This window comes from Eulemur rufifrons, chromosome 21, assembly GCF_041146395.1.
Source record: "Eulemur rufifrons isolate Redbay chromosome 21, OSU_ERuf_1, whole genome shotgun sequence".
Classification (NCBI taxonomy): domain Eukaryota; kingdom Metazoa; phylum Chordata; class Mammalia; order Primates; family Lemuridae; genus Eulemur; species Eulemur rufifrons.
In genome coordinates, this window is record NC_091003.1 from 20,818,833 (window position 1) to 20,845,631 (window position 26,799).

Consider the following 26,799-nt stretch of genomic DNA (forward strand, 5'->3'; position numbering starts at 1 on the left):
TGATGGATGAATGGATGAAAGGATGGGTGGGAGAAAGGAGGATGGGTGAACCCATGGAAAGAAGAAAAGATGGAAGGAAGGAGGAATGGATGGATGGATAAATAGTTGGGTAGATGGATGGATGGGTTGGTGGATGACTGGATGGATGGATGAATGGATGGGCGGATGGATGGATGGATGTGTGGGTGGGTAGGTAGAAGGAAGGATGGATGAAATAGTGGAAAGAAGAAAATATAGAAAGATGGAAGGAAGGAAGAATGGATCCATGGATGTGTGGGTGGGAGGATGGATGTGTCGGTGGGTGGGAGGATGGATGGTTGGATGGAAGGACTGACGGACACTCAGATGGAGACACTCATTGGTAGACAAACACAAGATCAGGGCAGGAGGTGCACGTGGTTCTGCCTGAAAGGATGAGAGCACAGCTCACAGCCCTTTCCTGGGGGTCTCAGAACCCTCCAGCCCAGCCTCCCTCAGCCTGCCCCTCCGACAGGCCCCGCCCTGGCCCGGCCCCCTCAGGAAGTGATGCAGAGGAACGTGGCAGGTGGGGGACCGACCCCCAGCTTTATTGAGCAGATTCCGGGGAAGGGTGGACAGGCAGCCCCTGGCCCCAGCCCTGGAGCCTCCTCTTCTTGCCCTGGCTGCCCCCCAGGGCGGGCCTAGGCCACTGAGGTCGGGGTGCCCTTCAGCTGCTGAGGAAGCAGCCCCGCTTGTGCCACTTCTGGTCGCGGATGCGGCGCACAGACTGCAGCTGCGGCTGGTTGGCGTCCCACTCGTTCCAGTGGCGGTACTCGCCCTGCTCGAACACGTACTGGCGCCCGCGGTAGCCAGGGAACTCATAGCCGACCCACCTGCAGGGGACACAAGGTTGGGTGCACACGGTCCGCTTCCAGCCACCTGCCCCAAGCCAGACCAGGCCTTTCAAAGCCAGCATCCGATCATGCACTTCACCTGCCTAAATCCCACCTTGGCTCCCCAGTGCCCTCAGGATAAATGCAAACTCCTTACCCTGATCACATGACCCTTCGCAAACCATCTCTAGCCTCATGTCTCAACTCTATACGCCAACCTCTCTTAGTCCACCTTCCTCGAACTTGTCATGTCTCGGAGCCCTTGTACATGCTGTGCCTTCTGCCTGGAACATTCTTCCCTACCTCATCCTTATCCCTCCCCCTCCTTCCCCATTTGCAATTTTTACTTCTCATTTTAGAAGTCTCCTCCAAAAAGTCTTCCCAGATTCCCCCAGGCTGAATCAAGTACCTCGTGGGGACTCCCAGGGCCCCCTGTGTGTCCTCGTTACAATCCTGATCACAATAAATTGTGACTACCTGTTTCCGTCTGTCTCCCTATCAGCCTACATAAACCTCGAGGGCAGAGGTATGTAGCTCTTGTCTCCCTTGTATCCCCACACCCAGCATATAGTAGATGCTCAGTAAAAAGTTGTTGAATAAATTATTATCAGGGACAGATGGCATCTCTCAAGGCCTAATCCCAGATCACAAGCACATGTAAGATGTAACCACCGACAAAGGGCAGGTGATCCTAAGGTTGCATTAAAAGTGATATGAAGCCCAGAATGGGGGAGGTGATAAGCCTGTTCTCCTCTGCACTACTCAGCTCACACCTGGACAGCTACATATATCCTTGGTAAGAAGGACAAGGATCATGAGGGGAAAAAGCCGTCTGAGAATCAGCTCAGGGGCTGGAGGATATTCTGAGAAGGAGTAAAAGACTCAGGTGGAGACAGGTGGGGAGAACAGATTTCACTTGATTTTAAAAAAGGATAAAACTCCCTATGAGTCAAGGCTGCCTAGAAGTCTCCATGGTGCAGGTGTGCAGAAAACTGGACCTTCACACCGTGGGGGCTCCAGCGTGGGGCTCCGGGCAAGGGTGGTACAGGAGCAGCCGCCCCAACGGGCCCTCTGAACCCGGAGGAGCAAGAAACATCAACCGTGTAAGAAACGATGAGCAGAGACTCAGTTTGGAGCCCGAGGTGCGGCCCTAGAGAACGGGGCCGGGGCAAGGGTGAGGGTTGGAACCCTTACGTCCCGTTGATGGCGCGGACGCTCGCCACACGGTCCTGGAAGCCGTGAGCCCACAGGCTGGGCACGTCATCGTCCACTATTTCCATCTTGCGGCCGCTGAAAGCCGGGTTCTCAAAGAGATGCAGCTTGTGGTCCGGACCGTCCTGAGGGCGAGATTGTGGGGTGAGACAGCTGCTCCCACACCCAGAGCGGAGGTCAGGGGGGCTCCAGATGCCAGAAAGAATCGATTGGTCACCACAAAATAACAGCTGTCCCCAAACCTGCCGCAGGAGAAAGGGGACTCAGGAGACACTTCCATCTCCAGACCCACTGCCGGAGGGATGGGGTGCTGGGAGCTTCCCCCAGAGCCGGTTCGCTTAGGAATCTCGGAGCCATAGCGTGTGAAACCGCAAGGGGAGTTTTCAGATTCTGTTCGGCCCCATCATTTACCAGACAGGAAGCCGAGGCCCAGAGAGGGTGGAGGGAGGTAGAAGTAGTCACGTGTGAGCATTCTCTTTTTCCTAACCAGACTCCGATTTAATCTTCCCCGTCTTCCCTCCGCCACTGCCCTCTAAGGAGGACTCAGTTATGTGACGAGGAGGAAGGGCTCCAGTGGCCACCGAGTGTGGGTGAAGTAGGTGAGACAGGAGGGCAGCATTTAAAGTGTCACCGTGTCCCTTTCAGGTGTTGGAGAAATGCAAGTGAAGAACCTAAACTATTTGGAAGTTACTTTCCGAGGTTATTCTCTGGACTGCGTTTCTGTGGCCACAATACTGGGCCGAGACTGGACCACGTGGCCCCCAGCTTTAGTAGGGTTGCAAACGGAAGCCCAAGGGCCGTGCTGGCTAACTCAAGATGTGAGCCCTGGGGTCCCGGCCCCCAACCTGACGCCCATTCAATAGCCCACTTCTTCTTGTCCCATGTGATCACTTAGCTCAGAAACATGAGTGCCCACCCCACCCCAAGTCCACACTGGCCAAGCCCTCAGCCCTCAAGCGTGTACAAGGAGCTTGCTTCACTGGCTCTCGGCAGGCCCTGCTTCCAAGAACTCCCGGGAGCGGGCAGGAGCCAGACTCACAATGTTCAGGGGCCGGAGGGACAGGAGGCTGTCACTGTTGTGGCTGTTGGACCAGGCATCCCAGCGAGGGTAGTCCCCCTTCTCCAGGACAAACTGCTCCCCGCGGAAGGCCCTGCGCTCAAATGCCAGCCACCTGTGCGAGGAAGAGGCCGGGGTCACCTCCGCTGCAGCCGAGGGAGGACCCAAGTCTAGTGAGGGAAGCGCCCAAGAGCTGCTGACTTTTGACCTAGCACCTCTCCCTAACCCTACTGCCGACTCCTGGACCTGTTACTGGAGGAGCTACTAGGACATATCGGGAACGGAGACTATGGGCCAGAAAGACACCCTAGGAAACGTTACTGATTGTCTACGTCATGCCCGGCCTCTGTGTATGGTGCTCAGAAAAGTCCTTAGCATAAAGCCTGGCACATCACAATGTGTATTCCATAGTATTCCTCTTCCTCCTCCTCCTCCTCCTCCTCCTCCATCTTTCTCCTGCAACACCCCACCTTCCTGCTCCTTCCTCTTCCTATTATATTCTTTTTATTATTTATTTGTGTCATCCTTCCATTTATTTTCACAAAACTCTTCCTGACGTTTGTATCATTGTTATCCCCATTTGACGGATGAGAAAACAGAGACCCCGAGGGTGAAGATCCTTGCCCGAGACCACCCAGATGACTGAGTTCCAGGGCCTGGACTTTTGGTCCGAAGGCAAAAAGTCAGACTCCGGCTGGGACACGTGTTTGCCCTCCGGACATGCATGGGACGCTTTACCACTTGGGCCTCGGTTTCCTCATCTAGAAAATAGGGATAAGAATGACACCTATTTTACAGGGTGGTTGTGAGGATTCAGTGATATGATGCATGTTAAATTGTAGGTGTTTTAGTTATAATTATTAAAACTATATATATTAAACCCCATTTTCCAGTCCCTGAGCCAGGTGCTGGGCTGCCTTTCTCTGTTCTCTCTCCATGGTACCCTGTTATTTGTCACAAAAATCTAGAGTTAGAAGGACTGTAAGAGAATCACAGTTCAACTCTCATTTTACAGAGGGGGAAACTGAGGCAGGGAGGGGCAGGGAGTTGCCGTAGGCCCCACAACAGATCTCGAGCTCCGACTCGGACCTCCGGACCCCCGGAAGGCACGGGGCTGTGAGAAGGGGCTGGGGGGCTGAGTACTCACGGTCCGGACTCCACCTGGATGGAGCCCACCTTCTCCAGCAGGCTGTCGGTCAGGTTGGGGCACTCGGCCGAGAGCTCGCATCGCTTGCCTTGGAAGTTCTCCAGTTCATACACGATCACCTGGAAGAGCAGCCTCCTAAGCATCCGTCCCCGGCCGGCCGGGGTCCCGGCTCCCGCCGCTGCCTCTCCGAGGGCGTTCGGAGGAGGTGCCACCTGCTCATCCGCGCTGCAGGTACCAGCCCGGCGCCAGCACCCGGCGGCCTGCACTGCCCTCTGGTGGCCATGGTGGGGAACGCCTCCAGGAGCCTCAATTAGACCAATTCAACCAGGCATCGCACCTCAAATAATTGACCAGAACCAGGTGGGGAACCTAAGAGAAAGTGAAATAACCCAAGGGAGGGCTGCAGGGAAATGAAGCCACTTCTGGCCATGCGGAAAGGAGGGCCCAATTCCAAACTTTTCAAGAGAGGCCAGAAATCTCTATTTTCCTCGATGTGAAATTTCTCCATTTAAAAAATCCCTGTGCAGGACAAATGAAACACCTGTTTGCACACTCTGGGTTGACCTTCACCTGCCCCACGCCCGGGAAGGAAGGGGCTGCAAAGACAGACCAAAGTTCTCCTTTTCTCACCCACCTGGAAGCACAAACTTGTTTTTGTAGAAGGTTCCTGGGGAACGTCTGTTCTGGTCATTTTACAAAAGGGATGAAAGAAGCTCAGAAAGGGTAAGATGCTTGCCGAGGGCTGCACAGCGAGTTAAGTGGAGGCACCAGGGTTCAATAAGTCTGCTGGTTCTTTTACTGCCCACACTGGTTTGGACAGGGGGAAAGGCACACAGATGACAAAGGCAGGCAGGAAGAGATGGCAGTGACGTCCACCTTCCTGGGGGCTTCTGCCTCTGGGAAGTTCGTCAAGGCCCTTGGAGGTCACTAGACCAACCCTGAACTATGAGAAAGCTGAGGGTTCAGGGCAAGGCTTGCCCAATGTCACCCGAGAATCAGGCCCTCCCTTCCCGGCCTCCTCCACTCTTGTTAAAGCCACCAGGCCATCCCCAGAAATGTCTCTGCTCCCATTTATTTGCTCAGTCAACCCATGTTCAGCTCTCATCTCAAGTGGTTTCTCGAAAGACCCCCAGGGATGGTTTGCAAAGGGCAGGACCCTCAAGTTCAAAGTCTCCCTCAGATGTCTCCTGTGCCTCCCTCCGTTAGCCGCCCTTGTTAAGGGAACTGTCTCTGAGCCCTCACAGCAACTCTGGGCACTGAGGAGCGTGGGCATCATCCCCATTGTAAAGATGGGGACGTTGAGGCCCAGGGAGGGGAGGAAACAGGGCTGAGGCCAGGCAGGAGAGTCAGAGCTCGAAGCCACGTCCCCTGCGTGTTGCACTGAGACAGGCAGGACCTGGGGGACGGGTTCCATTTTGCAGAGGAGGACACAGAAGAGGGAAGACGCAGTGAGGTCTCGAAGCAAGTTCAGAGCAGAGGGCGGGAGCGAGAGGACACAGCCGGAGCGGCTCTCCTGGCCCGGCTGGCTGGAGGGGCTGCTGCTCCTTTGTGGAGAGAGGCTGCCCAGCCGGGAAGCTGACCCCGAGACCCAGCAGCAGCCCCTCCCAGTACCTTGTAGGTGCCCCCAAGGCCTCCGTGACTCTTGCCAGCCACAGCCTGTTCCGGTGCTCCGTGCTGTTCGGCCATCTCCCCAGGGACGCCTCTGGCTTCAAACCAAAAGAAAACAAGTCACCAGGTCCACTCGGGAGAAACCAGGTGTTGATGCGACTGGAGTTGAGGGTGAGCTGCAGAACCTTGCTGCCCATGGGACGTGGTCGTGATCCCGACACCCACAGTCAACACTCAGTCATTCAGTCATTCAACAAACACCCACCGAGCACCTATCGAGGGCATGCGGACTTGGACAGTCAGGAGGATCGGGGGCCCCATTTTGTAGAGGGGAACTCCAAGACTCAGCCAAGTGAGGCCACTTTCCCGAGGCACGCGGTAAGTGGCCAGGGTGGGGCCTGACTCCAAAGCCCACGCCTTTTTCCCCACACTCTGCCACCATCCCCAAACCAGGGTGCTTGGGGCTCTCTGCAGTTGCAGCACCTCTGGACCCTGGCCAGAGGGTGGGCTTTGGGGGGGGGGGTCTCCTCTGCAGGGCTCTCTCCTGCCCCCATATTCCAGGCAGTATAGTCTCTTGCTCACTGGTTGCTTTGTTCAGCAAAGATTCCGTGAGCACCTACTCTGTGCCAGGCCCCGGGCTGGGTGACCAGGATGGACAGGACTCCACAGGTGGTGGGAGGTGGACAGACAGACGTCTAGAGACCAGGCCCTCAGACACCTGCTCCAGCCCAGTTTCCATGCATTCAGTTGTCATCCCACACATTTATCAAGCATTTGCTGTGTACCAGCCACTTTAAGAGACACAGACACTAGGGAGACAGCAACCCACAGCACAGGCCCCTGCAGTGGTGACGTGGAAGGATTCTTCTGATTCTTGCACACACAGACACACAGAGCACTGTGCTATTTACTGCATTTATTAGCACATACACACGCATGCACACACACGCACACACTCACACAAGCTCCTGTGTGAGTACAGTCGTGTCCCACCCACGGGCACACAGCACAGCTTCTCTCTCTCTCTCTCTCTCTCTCTCTCATGCACACACACGCGCACACACACACACACACACGCCCATTTCAGACATCCGTAGTGGCACATGACGCACCCAGCTGTTCCCCACCCACAGCTCCCGGCACGGCCACCACTGTCTGTGCCCAGCCTCGGCAGGAAACAGGGCTTGGTCCAGCTCACGGGGCACCCTCGGGGGACTTGGCAGGTTCCAAGCTTGCCCAGTTTCCTCCTTCAGAGGTGCCCCATCTTTGCCCCCTGCCCCAAGCACATGCCCGGGGGCTTAGACCCTGGCCACCGCCCTGGGCGCACAGACAGCAGCGTGGCTCCCTCGCTCCCCCCCCAGCTGGGCTTGGTGGCTGCCTATGTCCTCTTGCATGGCCCCTACCCTCAAGTGAGGCCCCATCTCTTTTGGCAGGGCGCCAGCCGTGCAGCTCTCCCCTTCCCCCCGCCCGCCTGTCCCGGGATGAACCTGTTGCTGTAGCCTCAGGAGGAACAGAGGAGCCACGGCCTTCTGCAGACTCGGCCTGCGCTCGCAAGGAGCTCCCTATTTATGGGCGCTTTCTGACAGCCCAGCACATCCCGGTCTGCTGAGGCAGCGCGCTGTCCGCCCGATTCCGTCCAGGCCGTTTCACCCCAATAGCAGGCCCAGGGAGGCCCCAGCGCCTGCTTCCTCGGCCGTGGCTTCTCATGACTTCCTGGGGGCAGATGGACCTCGTTGGCTTTGTGGGACGCCCGACAGCGCCAGACGGGGTCATCAGGGTGTCCCCTCTCTCACCATCTTCCTATGGGGGGACATGACGCCTTGGAGGGACCCCAGAAGCCCTCTATTTTCCTTGTGCCGCGTGGCCTAAATTTCAAGCCAGATCACCCTAAACCTACTTTCCAAGCCAGGTGCGAGTCCATCAGATGCTGTGACAAATCCGAAGGAGACTTACTTCCTGCATGCGGAACGCGTATACCAACACCAGCTCCCGTTTATTGAAGACCTACTACGTGCAGGGCACCGTGCCAGCTTCCTAAGCTTTATGTTCCATCCCCAGCCAGCCACCCTTAGGGGAGGAATTGTCACCTCCATGTCACAGGTGCAGAAACTGAGTTGAGAGAGGTGGACTCACCTAGGGGGGCCTGGCCTGGGCTCTTAGCCTTAATAGAGACGAAGGTGAGCATGATAGTCACCTGTCTGTGGCCAAAAAGGCGGGGGGAATCCGGGCATTCTTAAAGTGCCTAACAAGGTAGAATTTTGCCTGTAGCAAGAATAAATGGCTCTTGAATGGCTACAGTGATGACGGCGCAAAGGGGGGAATGGCTAAGACACAAGGTTTTCTTTCGTTGTTGTTATTTGTTTTGGGCTAAAATTCTCAAATCAGCATCAAACCCAGTTACCCCCCTACAGGGCAATGGCGGTGGGATTCCGGGTGACAGCTGGACTCTGGAGTCAGACCTGGGCGTTACCGAAGGTCAGAGCTACTGAAGGTCAGTCTCTTCACCCCTCAACGGAGAACCTTTATGACTTTCGTTCCAAGGATCCTGCCTGCTGTGGACAGTTCAAACCCAGGGGCTACTTCCTGCTGGCGACCGTGGAAAGCAGAGTTGGTTTGGACCCCTTAACTCGGGGTGCAGTGGCCCCCGGCTGGGGGTACGCGGAGGCAGGCAGAGGTGGGGACGGCGTGGCTCCTCCCATCAGCTCCTGTAGGATCCGAGCAGCTACGACGCGCTCAGCACTTCCACACGCCACGTCTCTGTGATCCAGACTTCCCAACCTCGACACCTCCGCCACTTGGGCTGGGATCGGTCGGGTGAGGGCTGCCCTGGGCATTGTGGGAGGTTGAGCTGCATCTCCGGCCTCTGCTCACTGATGCCCGTAGCATCCTCTCCCCCCCCCGGGTGATAACCAACAATGTCTCCCGCCATTGCCAGATGTCCCCTGAAATGCACAATCCACCCAGTTGAGGAACCACAGCTATAAACTCCTGCCCGCTAATGTCGCTACCACCACCCCCATTGGATAGCTGAGGAAAACCAATGCTTAGAGATAGCCCAGGCTGGCACTGTGGCTCATGCCTGCAATCCCAACACTTTGGGAGGCTGAGGCAGGAGGATGGCTTGAGGCCAGGAATTTGAGACCAGCCTGGGCAACATAGCAAGACCTCGTCTCTACAAAAAATAAAAAATTAGCCAGGTGTGGTGATGTACACCTGTAATGCCCATGACTGGGAGGCTGAGGCAGGAGGACTGCTTGAGCCCAGGAGTTTGAGACTGCAGTGAGCTATGATTGTGCCACTGCACTCCAGCCTGGGTGACAGAGCAAGACCCTGTCTCTTAAAAAGAGAGAGAGAGAGAGAGAGGGAGAGAGAAATCAACCCCATAGACTGGAAGTGGCAGAACAAGGATTTAACCACTCCTCGGTCTGAACGGAAATCTTGTCTGGTGTCCATGGCCTCCCACCCTGGACAGACACCTTGTCCCAGGACCCCAGGCGTGTCCCCCTGCTGCCCCACCACAGCTCAGCACAGAGGAGAGACTGACTCAGCCGGCAACGGGCAGGGCCCGCGTGCATGGGGGACTCCGTTCATTCACACTCGGATGCATCAACTTCTCCAGTGCAACTTGCATCAAAGCTTTATTTGCTATTTTCATAGTCTGAATGCAACATCTTTGTACATGCAAAGGTCATCTTGTTTTACTGCCGCCGACTGGATCGCCGACTGCTCTTCTGTGTATATGAAACCTTTTTACAGTTACAAAATATAAAAGCACTTGTAGACATCCAATACTCTGTGAGGTCCAGGAAGCACCCACCCCCCCCCTTTTTTTTTTACATTAAAAATATACGTTTTTCAAGATGAACACGGTTAGAGATTTTTTTTTTTCTGGGATTGGATAAAGTGCCTCTCGTCTGCCTTCCGTTCAGAACTCCTAGAGCTTGTGAATTCATAAGGCAATTGCAAGAACACTGCAGTCAAGAAGCTTGAACTTTGCTACGCACACAGAACTCGAGTTCTTCCTCTAGCATCTCTATCCGAGGAGGGACCCAGAAGGAAGGTTAGGAAAATATATACCATCTTTCTATATATTTCCATCCCCCCGCCCCATCTTACAAAGCATGTTGAGGATGGCGATTACCCCAGGGAAGTGCATGACTTCTAGGATTTAGGAAACGACACAGTACAAAATATCTTCCATAATACAATATATTACTTTTGTGAGCCCCCTATTTACAAGATCTATAAGGCTATTTGGAATGAGATCATTAAAAAGCTCAAATTCTTCTTTAGACAACAACAGGATCGTATCTAGCCGGCGAGATGCCACCGGAGATTGTCAAGGAGCCACCGTCCAAGGCCTGGAAGAGGATGTTACGGGAGAGGTGTGAGGGCAACTATTTAAGGAAATTCTGGGATGGCGAAGGGGAGAGGCTGAGAAGTGTTGATGTCAAGGGTCAACTGGCCAGAAACCTCAGGCCGACTTTCCGTAGTGGAGAGCCCCGCTTTCTGCTTCCCCCTCTTCCTCCAGGAGCTGATCCAGACAAAAGAAAGAAACTTCTAGAAGGGGGCTGGTGCAAAAGGAGACACGACTGGCACAGACCTGGCAGGCTCATGCCTCCTGGCATTTTATGCGGCTCTAGGCCTCCAGAGCCTTGGCCTGCCTGGAATTCCAACAGGGTGACCGCTAGCAGCTTCTCAGCACAGAGCGAGGTCCCCTTCCAGAGGTGGAGCGCGTCCTGCCTGCTCCCAGTGGCTCCCACCGCAGTCCTGCCCTCCCACCCCGCGGACTCATGATGCCACATGAGTGGCACACGGTGGAGGGGAGGAAGGCACGTTCAGAGCACACAGACTGTCTCCTGGCCACTACGGTGACCTGCCGCAGCTTAAACATCTAAACGGTGGGGAGAGGGGTAGATTGGGGTAGATCACGATGAAAAACTTAAAAGCGTAGCTCGACAAGGCAGCCGTCGACCAGCTGGGAGTGGCTGAGGGCTCCTTTGGGAAAATCACACTGAGGGTTTTCCAAATTCCTCTACGGGTTAAGACCTCAGGCTTGTTACGCCTATGTCTGTTCTCGTTCCTTACGGATACCCTGGAGTTGGCCTCACGTCCGGGGACGCACGAAGGAAAACACGTTTGTCCGAAAGCACGTTTGTCCAAAAGCACGTGACTAGGCTCGTCCCCCTGGAAAACACTGCCGTCTGATTGTCCTTTCCCTGAATCCTGGAAAACCCGGGGCTGCCAGGTCAGCTTCCCTCAAAACCGCTAATGTCCCAAGTGCCGTGAGTTTTCCCTTTCAGCAGAGCTTCTCTGGTGGCACTGAGTGATTCTCCCCAACACTGATTCTTTGAGGACTCGCTGTGGCATTGCAGGGGCAAGAACCTCTGTTTCGATAGGCAAAGGGCCGTGAAGAAGGGGGTGGGGGGAAAGACACAGACGTACTAAAAGCCCAGCTGTCAAAATGCTGATGTGCAGGGGCGGGTGGGGGAGAGAGGGAGAGACAGAGATTGATTGGACATACACAGGGATTTGCATTCTGTGCAAGACTCACTTGTGCACGGCTGGATGGGGGCGGGTGACTTGATTGCGCACAGATGATATTAAGGCATATTAAGTGAGTTTAAAAGAAGACAGATTTCCAAAGGGGGTTCCAGGCAAACTCGAGAAAGTAGCATTCAACCCCTCGCTTGGCCCCGAAGAGCTCACGCAGCTTAGAAAGAGAAGAAATAGATGCCCCGTGGCCCCAGCTCTCTGCAAAGGCTCCAGAACACCAGCCCCTTGTGGTCTCATTGCATTGATCAAGGTCATGGGAAGCCTGCTCAGAGGGTCACTCCTGACCACTGGGGTTGTCTGCTCTGTGGCGCTGGAGGGGACGAGGTTACAAAAAGTGAAAGGAGGTGCGTTAAGACCTTCGGGACGTGCCCTAGTCAGTTTCAAGGGGGTGGACTTTGTATGTCCTGATCAACACGGAATTCAGTGGATTTTTATTTCCCATCAAGGTGTGGGAGGTTAGGCAAGAGATCTCCAGATCAATCTCATTTTCAAGTGTTTTTCTTTCCTGTCGGGTATTCTTGGACTAAACATGACTAGTTAAGGACTGAGAGTTTTGCATGGTGAGTATCACCATACTTAAGAGTCGGTCCTTTCCTACGGCCTGGCGTGGTACCAAAGCGCCCTTCCCCCCCGAAGCAAAGACAGGCTGCAGCCGAGAAAAGAAGTCAGGGTTGAAACACTAGGACTGTGCTGCAAAGGGGGGGTCCCACGGACGTGGAAAGCCACTATATCAAAATTGTTATAAAACAGTAATTGGATCTTTAAACAAAATTAATGGAAGCAGTTCTTGGAAGAATTAAATCCCTAAATGGCCAAAGAGGATCTATCGATCACTAGCTCCATTATCAAGCAGGGCCAAACGCCCAGACCGGGATGCATGCGGCTTCCAGACACTCGAGGCTGGGGGCAGGGCAGGGCCCAGCAACCGCCCATCAGCAGGTGGGGGTGGGGGCAGGGGGGGCAGTTGCTGTCCCTGGTGCTGAACCACAACCCTACACCAGGGCACAGGTGTTTGCCTTAACCTGGAGAAAAACAGACGACTGCTATCCACAGCCACCCACCCTCCAAGAGACGAGAGGAGACATAAAAGGAGATGAAGGAGGAAGATGAGATGCAGAGATGAATGGAGACTCTGGGAGCAGTGGCCAGGGAGCTGAGAAGCATGTTTTGACACCATTTATTTGCATATGATGGATTTATCAAGAAAGACTTTTATCTCTTGGGAAGTTGCGGGTGCTGGTGGGGGAGGACACGCGTGCCTCTCACCTCCGTATGGAGCCAGTGCTGCGCATGGATCCATCCGGAAACTCAGCCCCAGACCCCTCAGCAGGCACAGGCTGCCCTAGGAACTGCCCAGGCATCTCACACGGGGCGTTTCCCAGGCAAGGCTGGCACAAAGATGACGGTGACTCCAGGCACGGCGGGTGGCCCGCCGAGCATATCTGGGTGTTTGCTGCAGCCTGGGGCTTCAGAAATGAGGAGGATGGCGCTAAGGATTTCCAAAAAGAAGGACAGAGAAGAGACTGTCTAGAGCCCCCAGAGGTCTTGGAGAGTCCCAGGAATGAGCTTATAGCTAGCAAGAAAAAAGGAGGCGAGGCAAGCCTTCCAGGTCATCACCTGGCATCCGGCTCTTCCGTCCAGAGTCCCCGGCTTGGGGGGGGTGCTCCAAAGAAGGGCTTTCAGCAAGACTTGCATTTGGACCAAGAAAAGCACCTGAACATGAGCATGGAAAAATGAGGTGAGAAGCAGCGAGAAGGACCCCTCGTTCGTGCATTTGTTCTCAGGCCAGTTTGGAACCGCTCCAGGCTGGGCCAGTTCAGAAAAGACTGGAGAAAAAGATCCCGAGGGCAGGTCTGATGCTAAGTGGCAAAGGCGCCGCCATGTGGGCTGCGGTTTAGGAACCCTTGAGGCCGAGGGACAAAGGTCACCCCACAGAAATCAGAGCTCAAATGAAAAGAAACCAGGAAAATATACACAAGAGTGAGAATTAAAATGTCTAAAAAAGCTTGGAAGGGGATAAGATAACCTGAGGTGACTGGATACTTCAAAACAAACTGTTCACACGTCTTTCCTCCTGTCCTTTAACCGAAAAACATATATACATATCAAGTTTCAAAGAAAATTGGCTGAGTTATTGCTTTATCGCCTTCTAAAGCAGACAAAAGTGATATCAAATGACACAGGTCAACGACGCACGTGGCCCCACTGGAAGGGGAAATACGCTTGAAAGCCTCGGGGAAGGTATGTTTAAAAACCAGAACTGCTGATTCCTCCAGGGGAAGACGGAACTTGCCAGAAAAAGCCATCAAAAACCCCCAACCTGGTGGTAACATCTTGGACCAAGACGACAGTGGGAAATGGGCGATGTGACCTTCCTTGGAAATGTCCTTCCAAAAAAGACCTGTCCTGGGGTGGGGCGAAGAGGTGCTTTCACAATCCAGGTGTTTTTCAGAACCAAGGGAGACAGTCCAGCCTCACACCGACGTTCCTGGGGCTGTGGACGGTGTCTACAGTGGGTAGAAATGCAGATTTTTACATAAAAGGCAGAACCACCCGCGTAGACGTTTCTGGGCAGCCTGGTTTCCTTCTCGGCCGGCAGTGCTGTCCGGGGAGGTGAGCGAGTGCCTGGGGACCGTGGGTCTTCCCGTCGGGGTCCGGGGAGAGCTTGCCAGGGCGGGGGCCACGGGACAGCGTCCTCCCCCCGACGGGAAGGGCCCAGGCGCGTGAGTGCAGGGCGGGAAGGAACGGCAGCTCGGCCTCGTCTGCGGGTCCCGACGGTTAAGGCTTCTGTTAATTGGACGTGGCGGAGTCCCCTGTCTGGAGAGGAAGGGACAGTGTTAGTGTCAGCGGTGGGAACATTAGGCCCCATTTCTCTCCACCCTCAGGCCTTAAAACCCTTTCTGATATGTCCCAAGAAAGCCACCCCGGAAGCTCAAGGCCAGGAAAGAGACTTTTTGGGGTAGGAGGTCGGGGAGGGTAAGGGAGGTGGCAGGCAGGGTGATACGGTGCGACGAATATGAAACTTAGGGTCAGGTCAGGGTTCCAGTCTCAGTTCTGAGCCTCAGTTTCCTCAAATGGCTTGCTGGAGGCTCAAATGAGATACCACATGTACTGCACTAAACACAGAATAAACACAGGCCCTGAGCCTTACCCAAATCTCTTGAGTATAGATGCATTTGGGAATTTACAATTTTTTTTTTAGTTTAGAATACACACGAACACACACACATGCACCCATACATACATAAAAAATCATGTAACATATATTACATATAATCCACACATACTGTGTAACAGCCTCATAATCAAGCATACAATATACCCGCAGTGTACTATGAACATTCACATCAAGTGGGGGAAACAGAGTCTAAATACATTACGTCCATTGAGGCCAGGTTTTGCCAATAGGTGAGTTATTAAAAAACTCTGTTTTCAGAGCTTTCTGGAATTCAGGTTTGTGGATGAGGGACGTTAAGCCTCTTACACCGCGTGCTCTGACACCGGATGTGAACAGGAAGTGTCGAGCACTTCCGGTGCATTCTCAGCCACGTGGGCACTACTGACCCATTTTACAGATGAGGGAGCTGAAGTTCATGATGTTATGTCATTTGGGACGTCTACCAGGGCCTATCTAATCACTTGATTTTTTTTTAATACATATATTTTCAAATTAATTTTTAATTATGCAGGTTGCACAAGAATACACTCCCCAAGTAAAAATTTGAAGGATTTCAGATGAAGCTGTCCTCCGTGGTCCCACCCTTTCACTTTATAGAGGGGACCGAGGTGGAGCAGGAAGGACGCGCCAAGTGCAACCGCGCCCACAGCCTGGGCACCCGACGGTTGGCCCGGTGCCTTCTCACCCACTCCGCACCGCCCGGCTTTGTTTGCCCCCCGAGTGGAAACAGACCGTCACCACCCTCTTTACAGGAATTCAGAATTGTGCCCCCCCTTCTCCCTCTGCCCCCTGCCTAGGTTCCCAGGTCTCCCCGGCAGAGCCCCTGCGTACCCGGTCAAACTTGATTCTCATAAAGGCTTTGCCTCTTCTTGGATTTCAACTCCTTTAGCCACTGTGGAGACGGCTCGTCCGACCTGAAATCACAAAGCCAGTGAGCGGCCAGTGTGAGCCGCACAGGGCGCCCCTGTGGGCAAGGCTGCGTGGTACCCGGCTTTCCATCCTGTGCCAAGGCGCGGGCCGGGGACCAAGCACTCACAGGTGACAGAGAGGCCCATGTGGACATGATGAATAAGGAAGAAGTAGACATTAGCCAAAGTGCCCAACGGTGGGGAATTTTAAATAAATCACAGTATGTCCATTCTAGGAAACCACCTGCAGCTATAAAAATTCATCTTATATAAAATTATTGCCATCAACCATTGGTCACCCACATAGCTGTCCATCTTTCCATCTCTCTACCCAAGCAGGTGCCTGTGATGGTGAGTTTTATGTGGCAACTTGGCTAGGCCACGGTATCCAGATATTTGGTCACACATTATTCTAGGATGTTTCTCTGGACGTATTTTTTTCTTAGATAAGACTAATATTTAAATCAGTAGGTGCTGAGTAAAGCAGGTTATGCCCCATAATACGGGTGGGGCCTCCTCCGATCAGTCGAAGACATTAATATTAATAGAAAAAGACTGACCTCCCAGGAAGAAGAGGGAATTCTCCCAGCAGACAGCCTTTCAGCCTCAACCCGCAACTCCTCCCTGGAGCTCCGGCCTGTGGGCTTGGTCTGCAGCTGTTGGACTTGCCAGCCTCCACGACCATGTAAGCCAGCTCCTTAGCAGCAATCTCTCTCTCTCTGTGTATATGTGTATATATATTAAATATGTATGTGTGCATGTGTACATATGTTCTGTTTCTCTGAAGAACTCTGAATAATACAATGATCATGAGACACAGGAAGATGTCTTTTGGCCCAGCGCGGTGGCTCACACCTGTAATCCTAGCACTCTGGGAGGCCGAGGCAGGAGGATCCCTTGAGGTCAGGAATTCGAGACCAGCCTGAGCAAGAGTGAAACCCCTTCTCTACTAAAAATAGAAAAAAATTAGCTGGGCAGGGTGGCGCGTGCCTGTAATCCCAGCTACTCAGGAGGCTGAGGCAGGAGGATTGCTTCAGCCCAGGAGTTGGAGATTGCTGTGAGTTAGGCTGACACCATCGCACTATAGCCCAGGTGACTGAGCGAGACTCTGCCTCAAAAGAAAAAGAAAAAAAAAAAAAAAAGAAAGAAAGATGTCTTTTGCTTATTGAATGTTAACAATGACTGTTTTGCAGAGGTGAGATTTATTTTAACTTTTGAAAATTAAAGAACACATGAAGTACTCAAATCACATGTGCATAGCTCAGTGAATTTTCGCAGCATGAATACATTTGAGTAACCACCACCTAAATAGTAATATTTTTGAGTTTTATTTTTTACTTTCTACTTGGTAATTTTCTGTGTTCTCAGAATTTCTTGTAAGGAGTACATATCATTTTAACAAAAAAAAACCCCAATAAAGTCATCACTCCTTAAAACTTTATTCAAGAAGAAAACCATGTTTATGAAGATTGTTTAACAGGCACATGTAGCAGGAATAAAAAGCTACACACTCACTGTGATCTCAACTGTGTAAAAAAAAAAAAAAAAGGAAGGAGAGATGCCCAAATATTGACAGTGGTGGTCTAGGCAGGGTAGGATCATGGATGACTTTTTCTGTTTTATATTTTTATATTTTCTAAACTATCCACAGTGAACACGTACTACTTTTATAACCAAACACACGTGCACACAGGACTTGACTTATTTTGATCTCAGAGAAAGCTCCTGACTCTGTGGCCCTGGAGGGCTCAGGGAGGTGGCGGGTGGAGTGGGGTGGAGGTCTGTGGCTCAGGGTAGTAAATATTGTCAGCTTTGTGGGCTGCACGGTATCTGTCACCACTGCAGTTGTAACATGAAAGGAGCCACAGACAATATGTAAATGAATGGGCGTGGCTTTGTTCCAATAAAGCTTTATTTATACAAGCAGACAGTGAGCTGGATTTGGCCTACGGGCTGTAAGTTGGCCACGCTGTCAGCACTTATTATATCATTTCAACCCTAGTTTCATGAATAATCCGCAGCATTTGTGTCCCAACAGTGCTCATGGCAAGAATTCCACTCTCCCTTAGTGAGCACCTCTGCGTGCTGGCGCCCACGCCGAGGGCTTTATACACACTCCTAGTTTCATCCCCACAACCCCCTCGGAAGGTTAGGATGGGCAGTAAACCCATTTTACAGATGAGGAAACTGAGGCTCAGAGAGGTCGAGTGACTTTTCCCAGGTCCTGTGGCTAAGTGGCACAGCTGGAATTAAACCCCAGCCATGTGACCTTAGATCCCGTGCTCTTAACCTCCACCCCCAGCTGCTGAGACGCCCTGGCCTGAGAGCCCCGTGGGGCAGGTGCTGGGCTGCGCCCATCTCTGCCCCGAGCAGGCCCAGCCCAGGAACGGGACGGCTGCTCCACAGACTGCAGCCGAGCTGCGTGACTTCATCTCATGCAGCCTGGCTGTGCCTTTGCTGCCCCTTCTCAGGTCTCCCTGATCTCCCAAGACCAATGTACCTCCCTGAAGGGTAAGAGGAGGGACGATGCCTCAGTTTCCCCATCCGTCTGGAGAGGGCTAAACTAGATGAGGAGTTTTCCAGCGGTGGAGCCCTGGTTTTCTGTGTAGGAGGTGGCAGGGTGGGGGGAAGAGGGGAGGCCGGCTGCCATGACTGCCGGCTCTCTTCCTCCACCTCTGCTGTATTTTTCAGGTATCAGAGAGCCGAGCAATCACGTAAATAAAACTCCCCTGGCTAGAGAAAACGAAAAGTCGAAACTCTCCTCTGTTCAGCCCTAAATGCTGCAAGCACCTCTTGGAAGTCCATCCTGAGTCTGGGACGGGAAGGACTCTCTCTCCCCAAGACCTCTCACCTCTTGTCCTTTTCCACGCTGGAGGGCAGCACTCGACTGCCCAGCACCCCGGGCTGGAAGGGGGACCTGGGGGCCTTGGGCTGGGGGGCCCAGCCGGGGGCCTCGCCAGGACTGTCCACCTCTGGCCTCTTGTGCAGCTGAGCCTGGGGAGAGAAGAGAGCTGAGTCTATAAACCGCCTTTTGTCTGGGGAAGGGCCCCACGCGGGGACATGGTCAGGCCTGCTGAGCCCTCTGCGAGCACTGGGGCCCCCTGAGTCTGAATGGACTCAGGCAGGAAACACAAGGGCTGAGAAAAAGCAGAGGCCAGGCTGGTGTTCCAAGCAGCCACCCTGGACCATCAAGATCAAATAACCACCCCAAATTCACATCTTCGTGCTCTCTTTTATTGAAAAGCTGCTATTCGTAGTGTTCTCAGTACGCGACATGCCACCTCCTTTACCGTCCTGACAACCTACATGCAGACAGTCGAAGGTTCAGTTCCACTAAGTTCCTTACTCCTCTATCCATATAAATAAGACGCAGTTTGGATGGCCCTTTAGGGTCCCAGGAAAATGGCAGCATGGATTTTCAGCCATTTTTGGAGGGTGTGTTGGGAATGGAACGACTTAAGATCCTGTGCAAAAAGATCCCCCTGGGGGACCTGGGGGGTGAGCGTGGCGGGTGGCATCTGTCTCTTGGACAGCACCGGGGCAGCCTCGGCCACAGCGTCACCACCGTCGTCTGCTGACAGCTCCTGCTCATCGAACGCTCATCCTCCGGACTCCAGCGGGCGTGAGCTCTGTGCTATTAGCTCATTTCACACGTCCAAGGGCAGAGCCTGGCTCTCTCCATTTTACAAAGGAAGTCACGCAGCTTTCAAAAACTGGGATTCATACCGTGTCTGCACCATGCCCAACTCCAGGACTCTTTCCAGAACAAGCCCAGTGGCCTCCTTTGGTTGTTAACGACTGCTGAGCGCTGCCCGTGGCAGAGACTGATGGGGCTGATGTGGCGGCCGCCAGGCTCGAGGGGGCTGAGTCAATGCTATGAATGAATGGTGGGAGCCTCATTTCCACGGAGTGCCGTGGATTCGAGCTGTGCTCAGGGGTCCAGGGATCTATCTGCCTTAGGAGTTACTCGAGACGTCCATACTGGAGCCCCAGGGCCCCTGCCCCGCCTAACACTAAGGCCTCTTCTCTGCCTCCTACCTTAGGCTGCCTTGTAAAAATCATTTGTTTTGATGCAAAAAAAAAAAAAAAAGTCAGAAGGACTCCGGCCTGGTATAGTGGCTGAAGGATGTTCACATTTTGAGGGCCTGTAAAATCAATTACAGAGGCAAGCATGCATCCACAATTTGCTGACTTTTTATTCTTGCAAGACATGACATAGGAAAGCCAAACATCCATCTACTAAGGGAGTAACAAATTCATGATCCTCCCATGTGAGGTTTTTGTGGCCTTCATGGAACAACCACAGTTGAGGAATCCTACAAACAAACTAGGGTTTTTTTGGCCTTAATTTCTTCTTCAATAAAATGGGAGACAAAAAGTACTTTTTTGCAGGGTTCCTGGGGTCATAAAGTGAGTTTGCAAGTGCATGGTGCCTGGAACACCATGGGGGAGGGGGCCAAGAGTTCCCCTTCCTTGTCTAAGCTAAGTACCAATCATGCCCGGCTTGCTGGAGCTGCAGGTGGGGAGGAGGAGGCAGCCCAGCCCTCCCCGCAGCATCCCATAATCCAGTGGGCATTCTCGTGTAATTCAAGGGAGTGCAACATGGTCCCAGTGCCGGCTTCTCGAGTCATCTGGTGTTGAAACGATCATTTTCCGTGCCTACCTTCCCTCGCAGGCTGGATTGCTCAAGGGTCTCAGAAGGCTGGGTGTGTTCACCCATTTCCCAGCTCTGGGCCCGGTGCCTACCATGGATCATTAGCCCACTTTACAGATGAGTAAATCGAGGCTTAGCTATGAGACCAAACAGAGCAGCAAGTTTAGGGGTGGAGGAAAGACAGAAAGTAGAGATCGAGCAACACAAGGCAACTGGCAAAACCCAAATAAGCTGACAGTGCTGTTAATAGTACCGTACGAGGCCAATTTCCCAACTCTGACAACAAGCTATGCCCACGTGAGAAACCACCCGAAGCTGGGTGGACGGTTCGTGGAAACTCTCTGTACTGTTCTTGCAACTTCCTTTGAGTTGTAAACTATGTCAGAGACAAGAAAGAAGGAAGGGAGGAAGGGAGGAGGGAAGGAAGGACGGAAAACTCTGTTCCTGTGGCTGCCGTGGTCAAGGATCATGGCCACTAGGTGGCTCTTGGTGAGGGGTTTGGTACCTTTAGCACTGCTGGGTCCACTCCTGGAAACACAGGCGTCCTCTGAGGATGGCCGACAGGTGTCCTCTCAGCCCTAGATGGCTTCTCCTCCTCATCTGACTCTTCCCTCCTGGGTGATTTCTCTTCTGTTGCAAAGAAAATGGCACTGAAGTCATCGGCAGCTGCCATGCACCGAGGGCCTATGGTGACGGATACTTTGCACACAGTATCTCATGCACGACTCTCAAGAGCCCTGCGCTGTTACTGGCCCATGTGACAGATGAAGGCAAACCCTGCTTTCACGCTCTCTCTAGTCACAACTCCGCCTCTTGCTGGAAGATACTGACAACAGGCAGAGCAGGTTTTCTCTCGAGGGACAGACAGAACCCCCTCCTGGACCCCTGGCTCACTGCAAGTCAGAGAAATAGAAGGAAATCTTTGGCAGAGGCAGGAAAGGATACAGCAACGTGTTCGGCCAAGAGTGTGCTGGGATTATGCTCTTAGGGAAGAGTGTGCAGAGCTGTGTGTGTCTGTGGAGGGGAGGCCCACAGGTGGACCCAGAAGTCACTCTCCTTCCCCGCCGAGCTCCCCTTTCCAGGACAACCCCACCCTCACGCCTGAGGCTGAGTGGATCGCCCACGCAAGAGACTTTTGGGTGTGAAGGGTGAGGAGTTTCACCCTCCCCGATGCCTGGACACTGGCGCGGCACAGTGAGGAGCAGAGGAGGGGAGGGAGGATGAACGAGGCAGGGCCTGGTCCTCGGGAGCCCCCGGACTAAGCGGGGAACTGAGGCACACCCAGAAAGTACGGGCCTCAGCCATGCCCAGCCCCTGGCCGGCTCCTCAAGGCTGATGGCGCCATCCCAGCTGAGGGTGTCTGTGTGCTTCTGTCCCTTATATGGTCTTTATTTGCTCCAGGCAGCTTGGCCCAGAAAACCAAGAACGCACGCAGAGAGAAGACTCATTCCAGATACTTAAACATTTCCTTTAATAACAAAAATGGGATGGGAGAGGGAGAGAGAACTCTGCAAACAATTGTTTGCGGTATCTGGTCAGAAGTAGTGCCTCCCCCTCAGCTCAGAGTCTGGTCTGACACCCTACACTTTGCCATGGGCAAATCCCAAATGAACAAAAGCACCTATAACAGTTTTGGGGGACTTAGTGGGGAGGTTAGCTGCTACAGTTTCCACTGCAAAAAGAAATTTTGTTTCTTCTGCAAAATCTTTCCAGGCTCTCCATCTGTAGACAAAAATCTAACTTCTTAGCAAAGCATCAAGGACCTCCATGATCTGGTCCTTGGCTACCTTTTCAGCATGACTCTTGCTATTCCCAGCTTGAGTGACACTAAGCTGCTCAAAGATGCTCCTGCCATATACACACAATGTTCTTCCCATACTTCTTGCCCCTTTGATCCTGTTGATACATCTGCCTGGAATACCTTTCCCTAGCTAATTCTTATGTGTTCTCCAAGATTCACTTAAGTTTTGATATAGAATGCAGCCAAAGCAATCCTTAGAGGAAAATGAATAGCCTCAAATAATTTATTAGAAAACAAAAAGGACTGATAATAAATGAATTGATCTTTCAACTCAAGAATCTACAAAAAAATACCAGCAAGCAAACCTAAAGAAAGTGAAAAGGTGAATTTAATGAGAATAAAAACAGAAATAGTGAAACCCAATTAAGTTGTGTCTCTGTCCCTTGTAACCCAAACATCCTCAATTAATATACCATCCCCCAAAACATTTTACCTAGTTTCTGATAAGCTCTGCAGAACAAGGAATCAGTTTCCCGTGTAACTGTGTTTTTATGCTCTAAAGCCTTCTAAGTTGAGAAGTTCTTCCCAGGGTTTAATCTAAATCCTTCCCGCTGTGCAATGTGGTGTCTGGGGAGGAGAGAAGGTGTGGGCATACCCGTTGAATCTTTGAACATCCATGTGTTGTCAGTCTCTTCCAAAGGAGACCTGCTCTCCGACTCGCTGACTCGGCTGCGCCGCAGGGAGTGGGAGATTGGAGCCCGCCGGCGGCTTCTCTTGCTGAGCTGCACCCGGGTCTTGAGGGCACTTGAGTCGAGGACTGAGGTTTGCTTTACGGGGTGGAAGGGAGGAAGAGGAGAAAAGGAAGGGAACCATCAACTGAGGGCACCATCCGGGGTGTGTGTGCGTAGCTTCGCTGATACATGAGAGGCTATTTAGGTGGTACATGGGCCAGTGTTTCCACATTTCCATGGTAACCTAAACACCCTAAGCCTAGATTTCTCCATGAAACATACCATACAGGCTGATGACAAGAATCAGGTGCAACAGCAAACCTGGAGTGCCGTGGCACACAGCAGGCACACATGGAAATGCCTTCTGCCTCCCAGTGACCACATACTAGCATATACGCTAGAGCAAGACTCAGTGCACAGCAGGAGCTCAATAAATGTCTGTCTGTTGAATGAATAACGGATGGGATTTACCATCTAACTAAATCCTTCTGCAAACTGTATTCACGCAGAGTCCCCGAGCTGAGAGGTTCCCCGTGTGGTCCCTCCTTTACTCACATAATCTGGGGTGCAGGTGGGAGGGGACCGAGCAACCTGCTAGACACCAGGCCTTCACTTACGAGCACCCCTGAAGACTCGGACTTGGAGCAGAGGCAAGTTGACTGTCACTGAGGGTTGCCACGATCACCACCAGCCCAGTGAAAGGGCCCGGGGTGCAGACCATCCAGGTGGGCCTGGCGAGGAGGTGGGCTGCACCTGACTTAGCAGGCTTCTGGGAGATGGTGGCGAAGTGTTCAAAGGTCTGTGCTCAAACCCTGCTCAGTTCCAATCACAGCTGTGTGACTTTAAGCAATGCACTTCACCTCTCTGAGCCTGGGTGTCCGTATTTATAAAAAGGAGATAATCAGAGCATCCCTGTCACAGGGTGGCGAGAGGATTCCCTGAGCTCAGGCATGGGAAGCCCTGTTTGAGACAGTGCCTGACCAAGGCTCACAGCTGACAGCTGTCACCACACGGGGCTTCTTTCTTCCTAGCGACCTCCTGTTCTTGCGTGACATGTTGGTGTCTTCCCCTCAGGTCCTCTTTGGAGAATTTCTGCCACCCGGGACTTTCTAAGCCTGCCATGATGGGCTCATTTGAGCGGGTCACTTCCCAGAGATGGCAAGTGACACATGCCCCACTGGGGGTGGCAGAGGAAGCCGATTCCTGTACAGCTACTTCCCAAACCAGCCCCAAAGGTGTCCTGTGGGGAGATTCGTGTGGGACCAGGGGAAGGGGGGACAGGCGGAAATCACAAAGAGCCTGTCGCAGCTAGAGACGAGCTCGCTTCCCTGGCCACTTAATAGAGCCAGTTTTTCACACTCGGGGAGGGGCAGACGGTGCCGTGTACACAGGGCCACCCTCGCAGCCTCGGCCTGGTACACGGCCTGGATTCCTTAGTGTCTTGCCTCCCCACTCAAGCTCCAAACAGCCCCCAGATCATGGCTGGTAAACCTCAGTATGGTTTCAATAAGCAGCACATCTATGCTTGGGGACACCCGCATTTGCAATCACTCAGTGACCAGGAAGCTTCGCCTCAGGGGTTATTAGCATGTGTGGGGGTGTGTGTGTGTGTGTGTGTGCGCGTGTGTGGGCCCGTGGCCAACACTCAGTGACTGTCGTTAATAACGGACACTCAGAGAGAACTGCTTCGTGTTCTAGGAGGAAAGTCAGGCGAAATATGCCATGGCCCGGTGACATCACGCTAGTATGTAAGCTACAGCAATGCTCGGCATGTGGCGAGATCTCAATAAATGTTTGCTGGACGAATAACTGAATACATCGCCTAACTACATCCTCACGACACCCAGAGAGGTGGGTGCGTCCAGGGCCGTGTTTATGCGGCGGAGTTCCCCAGTGAAGACTGAGCTTGTGTCTTTCTCTGCCTCTGCCTTTATCCAGAGGTGCCAGCAAGAGACCTTGACCAGACTTAGAAAGTGAATCCCCGGCCGGGCGCGGTGGCTCACGCCTGTAATCCTAGCACTCTGGGAGGCCGAGGTGGGCGGATCGTTTGAGCTCAGGAGTTCGAGACCAGCCTGAGCAAGAGCGAGACCCCATCTCTACTAAAAATAGAAAGAAATTATATGGACAGCTAAAAATATATATAGAAAAAATTAGCCAGGCATGGTGGCACATGCCTGTAGTCCCAGCTACTTGAGAGGCTGAGGCAGGAGGATCCCTTGAGCTCAGGAGTGTGAGGTTGCTGTGAGCTAGGCTGACGCCACGGCACTCACTCTAGCCTGGGCAACAGAGTGAGACTCTGTCTCAAAAAAAAAAAAAAAAAAGAAAGTGAATCCCCTTTGAAGCCCTATAGGGGCTCAGAATTATTCTGAGCAAACTCTAGCTTCACGCTTGGAATGACAAACCTCAGGCAGGACGCTCAGGGGTAAGAGGTCAGACTTCCTCCTTACCTGGCAGGTGAGGGCTTAGGTCAGGCTTCATTGGAACACACTTGGTTGCATTTGAGGCAGTGGAGCTGGCTACACTAATTACAAGTGGGTAAGAAAGCTGGGGTTCCGAGAGGGCAAGACATTTGCCCCAAGACACACAGCAGGGATACGGCAGGACCAAGCTACATGCACAAGTGAGTCTCAGCTCAAAGACTGTGCGCTCTGTACCCACTACAGGGGTCCCCAGAATACAGAGCCTACCCCTGAAGGGGGAATTCAATGGGAGATGCTGGAACTTCTTTTAAGAAAAAGGTGACTATTTCCACCCCGGCCACATGCTCCTGGTTATTGGCTTACATCGATGAAGGAAAAGTCATCTACTCCCTTGGCGGGGCAGGCGTCCGGTGGGGGTGGCCCCTCCATCCCGTCGGTGGACTCCAGGTCAGTGCTGGAGCGGTCCACACTGGTGCTCCGCTGGTCCCTGGAGCAGTCGTACTGGTCCCCGGCAGAGGTGGGCTCCGTTTGGGAGGACAGAGAAGACAAGCGGCTACCGGAGGGCTGTTTCTGGGCTGACGTGGCGCTGCTGTCTGGGGACTCGGGGGCCGAGCTGCAAGGAAGGCAAGGAAGGGAGACCCGGTCGTGGAGGCGTTCCCGAGAACAGAATCTCAAGTAAAGAAGGTGGCACAAAGTAGAGCTCGGGATGTCCTTTATATGTCAGGGAACAACAGACCTCACGTCCCAGCAGGACAACCTCTTGGGAAACAGCGTGAGACACGCCAGCCAGGTGCTGTTCGTGGGACCACCTGCAACACCTGGCCAGGTGCAGAATGGGAGGAGTCAGCCCGGTGCCATTCAAGACCCTCTAACCCTGCGCTGTCCCATGGGCGAGCTGCCTGTCACAGGCTGCTGCTGGGCTACTGCGACGTGGCAAGCGAGAGTGGAGATGTGCCCTGAGTAGAAAGTACATGCCGGATTTGCAACACTTTGAATGAAAAAGAGAATGTAAAATATTTCACGAACAACCTTTCATGTTAATTACATGTGGAAACGACAGTATTTTGGATCTGTTGGTTTCGATAAAATATATCATTAAAATTAATTTCACTTGCTTCTTTTTGCTCTTTTGGTGTGGCTCCTAGGACATTTGAAATTACATATATGTCTTGCATTTGCAGCTCACGTTGTATTCCCTTTTTTGTTTATAATTGACACATAATAATTATACTTGTTCATGGGGACAGAGGGCTGTTCCAATACCTGTACACAGTGCATACTGATCGAATCGTCACCCCGTACTTCTAACGATTTACTGAGCATTTACTATGTGCCAGGCACTGTGCTAAAAACTGTGCCACATAATCCCCTTCACAATCCTATGACAATTATTTTGTAATCCTATAACCTCCACAATCCTCTTATAACCTCATGAAATTAAATATGAACCTTGCTCAAGATGAGGAAACTGAGTCATAGAGATGAGTTAGCTCGCATGAAGGGGCAGAACTAGGATTGAGCCCAGGCAGTCTGACTCCAGAAGCCAGGTCCTTAGATCTCGCCTCCTGCTGAAATCGCTTACCATGATAATACATTCAGGGACCACTCTAATAATTGGAACCACATAAGATATAAAATTTATAAATGATTCAAGGCATTTACTCTCTTCCCCCCCCCCTCCTCCACACACATACATAAAAAAGACATGCAAGTTAAGAGCATTAACAAAGCCTCCA

The 26,799-nt window shown here is 52.7% G+C and overlaps 2 protein-coding genes across 4 annotated transcripts in view; both read right to left on the reverse strand.

Moving 5' to 3' along the window:
* Positions 1-538: 538 nt before the first annotated feature.
* CRYBB3 (crystallin beta B3) lies at positions 539-7,414 on the reverse strand. The gene is made up of 6 exons (XM_069497324.1): positions 7,363-7,414; positions 5,879-5,973; positions 4,268-4,386; positions 3,103-3,235; positions 2,046-2,188; positions 539-851 (listed from the first exon to the last, which is right to left on the reverse strand). The coding sequence occupies exons 2-6, from the start codon at positions 5,951-5,953 to the stop codon at positions 686-688; spliced, it is 636 nt and encodes a 211-aa protein (XP_069353425.1). The 5' UTR covers positions 5,954-5,973; positions 7,363-7,414; the 3' UTR covers positions 539-685.
* A 2,081-nt stretch (positions 7,415-9,495) lies between these two features.
* The window catches only part of KIAA1671 (KIAA1671 ortholog), a 133,573-nt gene continuing 116,269 nt past the window's right edge, over positions 9,496-26,799 (reverse strand). For 2 of the 3 annotated variants that reach the window (XM_069497605.1, XM_069497606.1), the window contains 6 exons: positions 25,427-25,676; positions 22,568-22,739; positions 20,677-20,801; positions 18,369-18,511; positions 15,441-15,523; positions 9,496-14,248 (listed from right to left, as the gene is read on the reverse strand). In XM_069497605.1, coding sequence (XP_069353706.1) covers positions 15,445-15,523; positions 18,369-18,511; positions 20,677-20,801; positions 22,568-22,739; positions 25,427-25,676 — 769 coding nt within the window. In that variant the 3' untranslated portion in view covers positions 9,496-14,248; positions 15,441-15,444. Of the gene's footprint in view, positions 14,249-15,440; positions 15,524-16,077; positions 16,237-18,368; positions 18,512-20,676; positions 20,802-22,567; positions 22,740-25,426; positions 25,677-26,799 lie in introns of all 3 variants that reach the window. The other variant, XM_069497604.1, reaches the window with a different exon arrangement.

Bases quoted from the DNA above. Each gene is read 5' to 3' on its own strand.
- CRYBB3 (XM_069497324.1), bottom strand. From the start codon at position 5,953: ATGGCCGAACAGCACGGAGCACCGGAACAGGCTGTGGCTGGCAAGAGT. The intron at 4,387-5,878 runs GTACTGGGAGGG...CTGCTCTTCCAG, and splicing joins GCCTTGGGGGCACCTACAAG to GTGATCGTGTATGAACTGGA. The intron at 852-2,045 runs GTAAGGGTTCCA...TGTCCCCTGCAG, and splicing joins GTCCGCGCCATCAACGGGAC to GTGGGTCGGCTATGAGTTCC.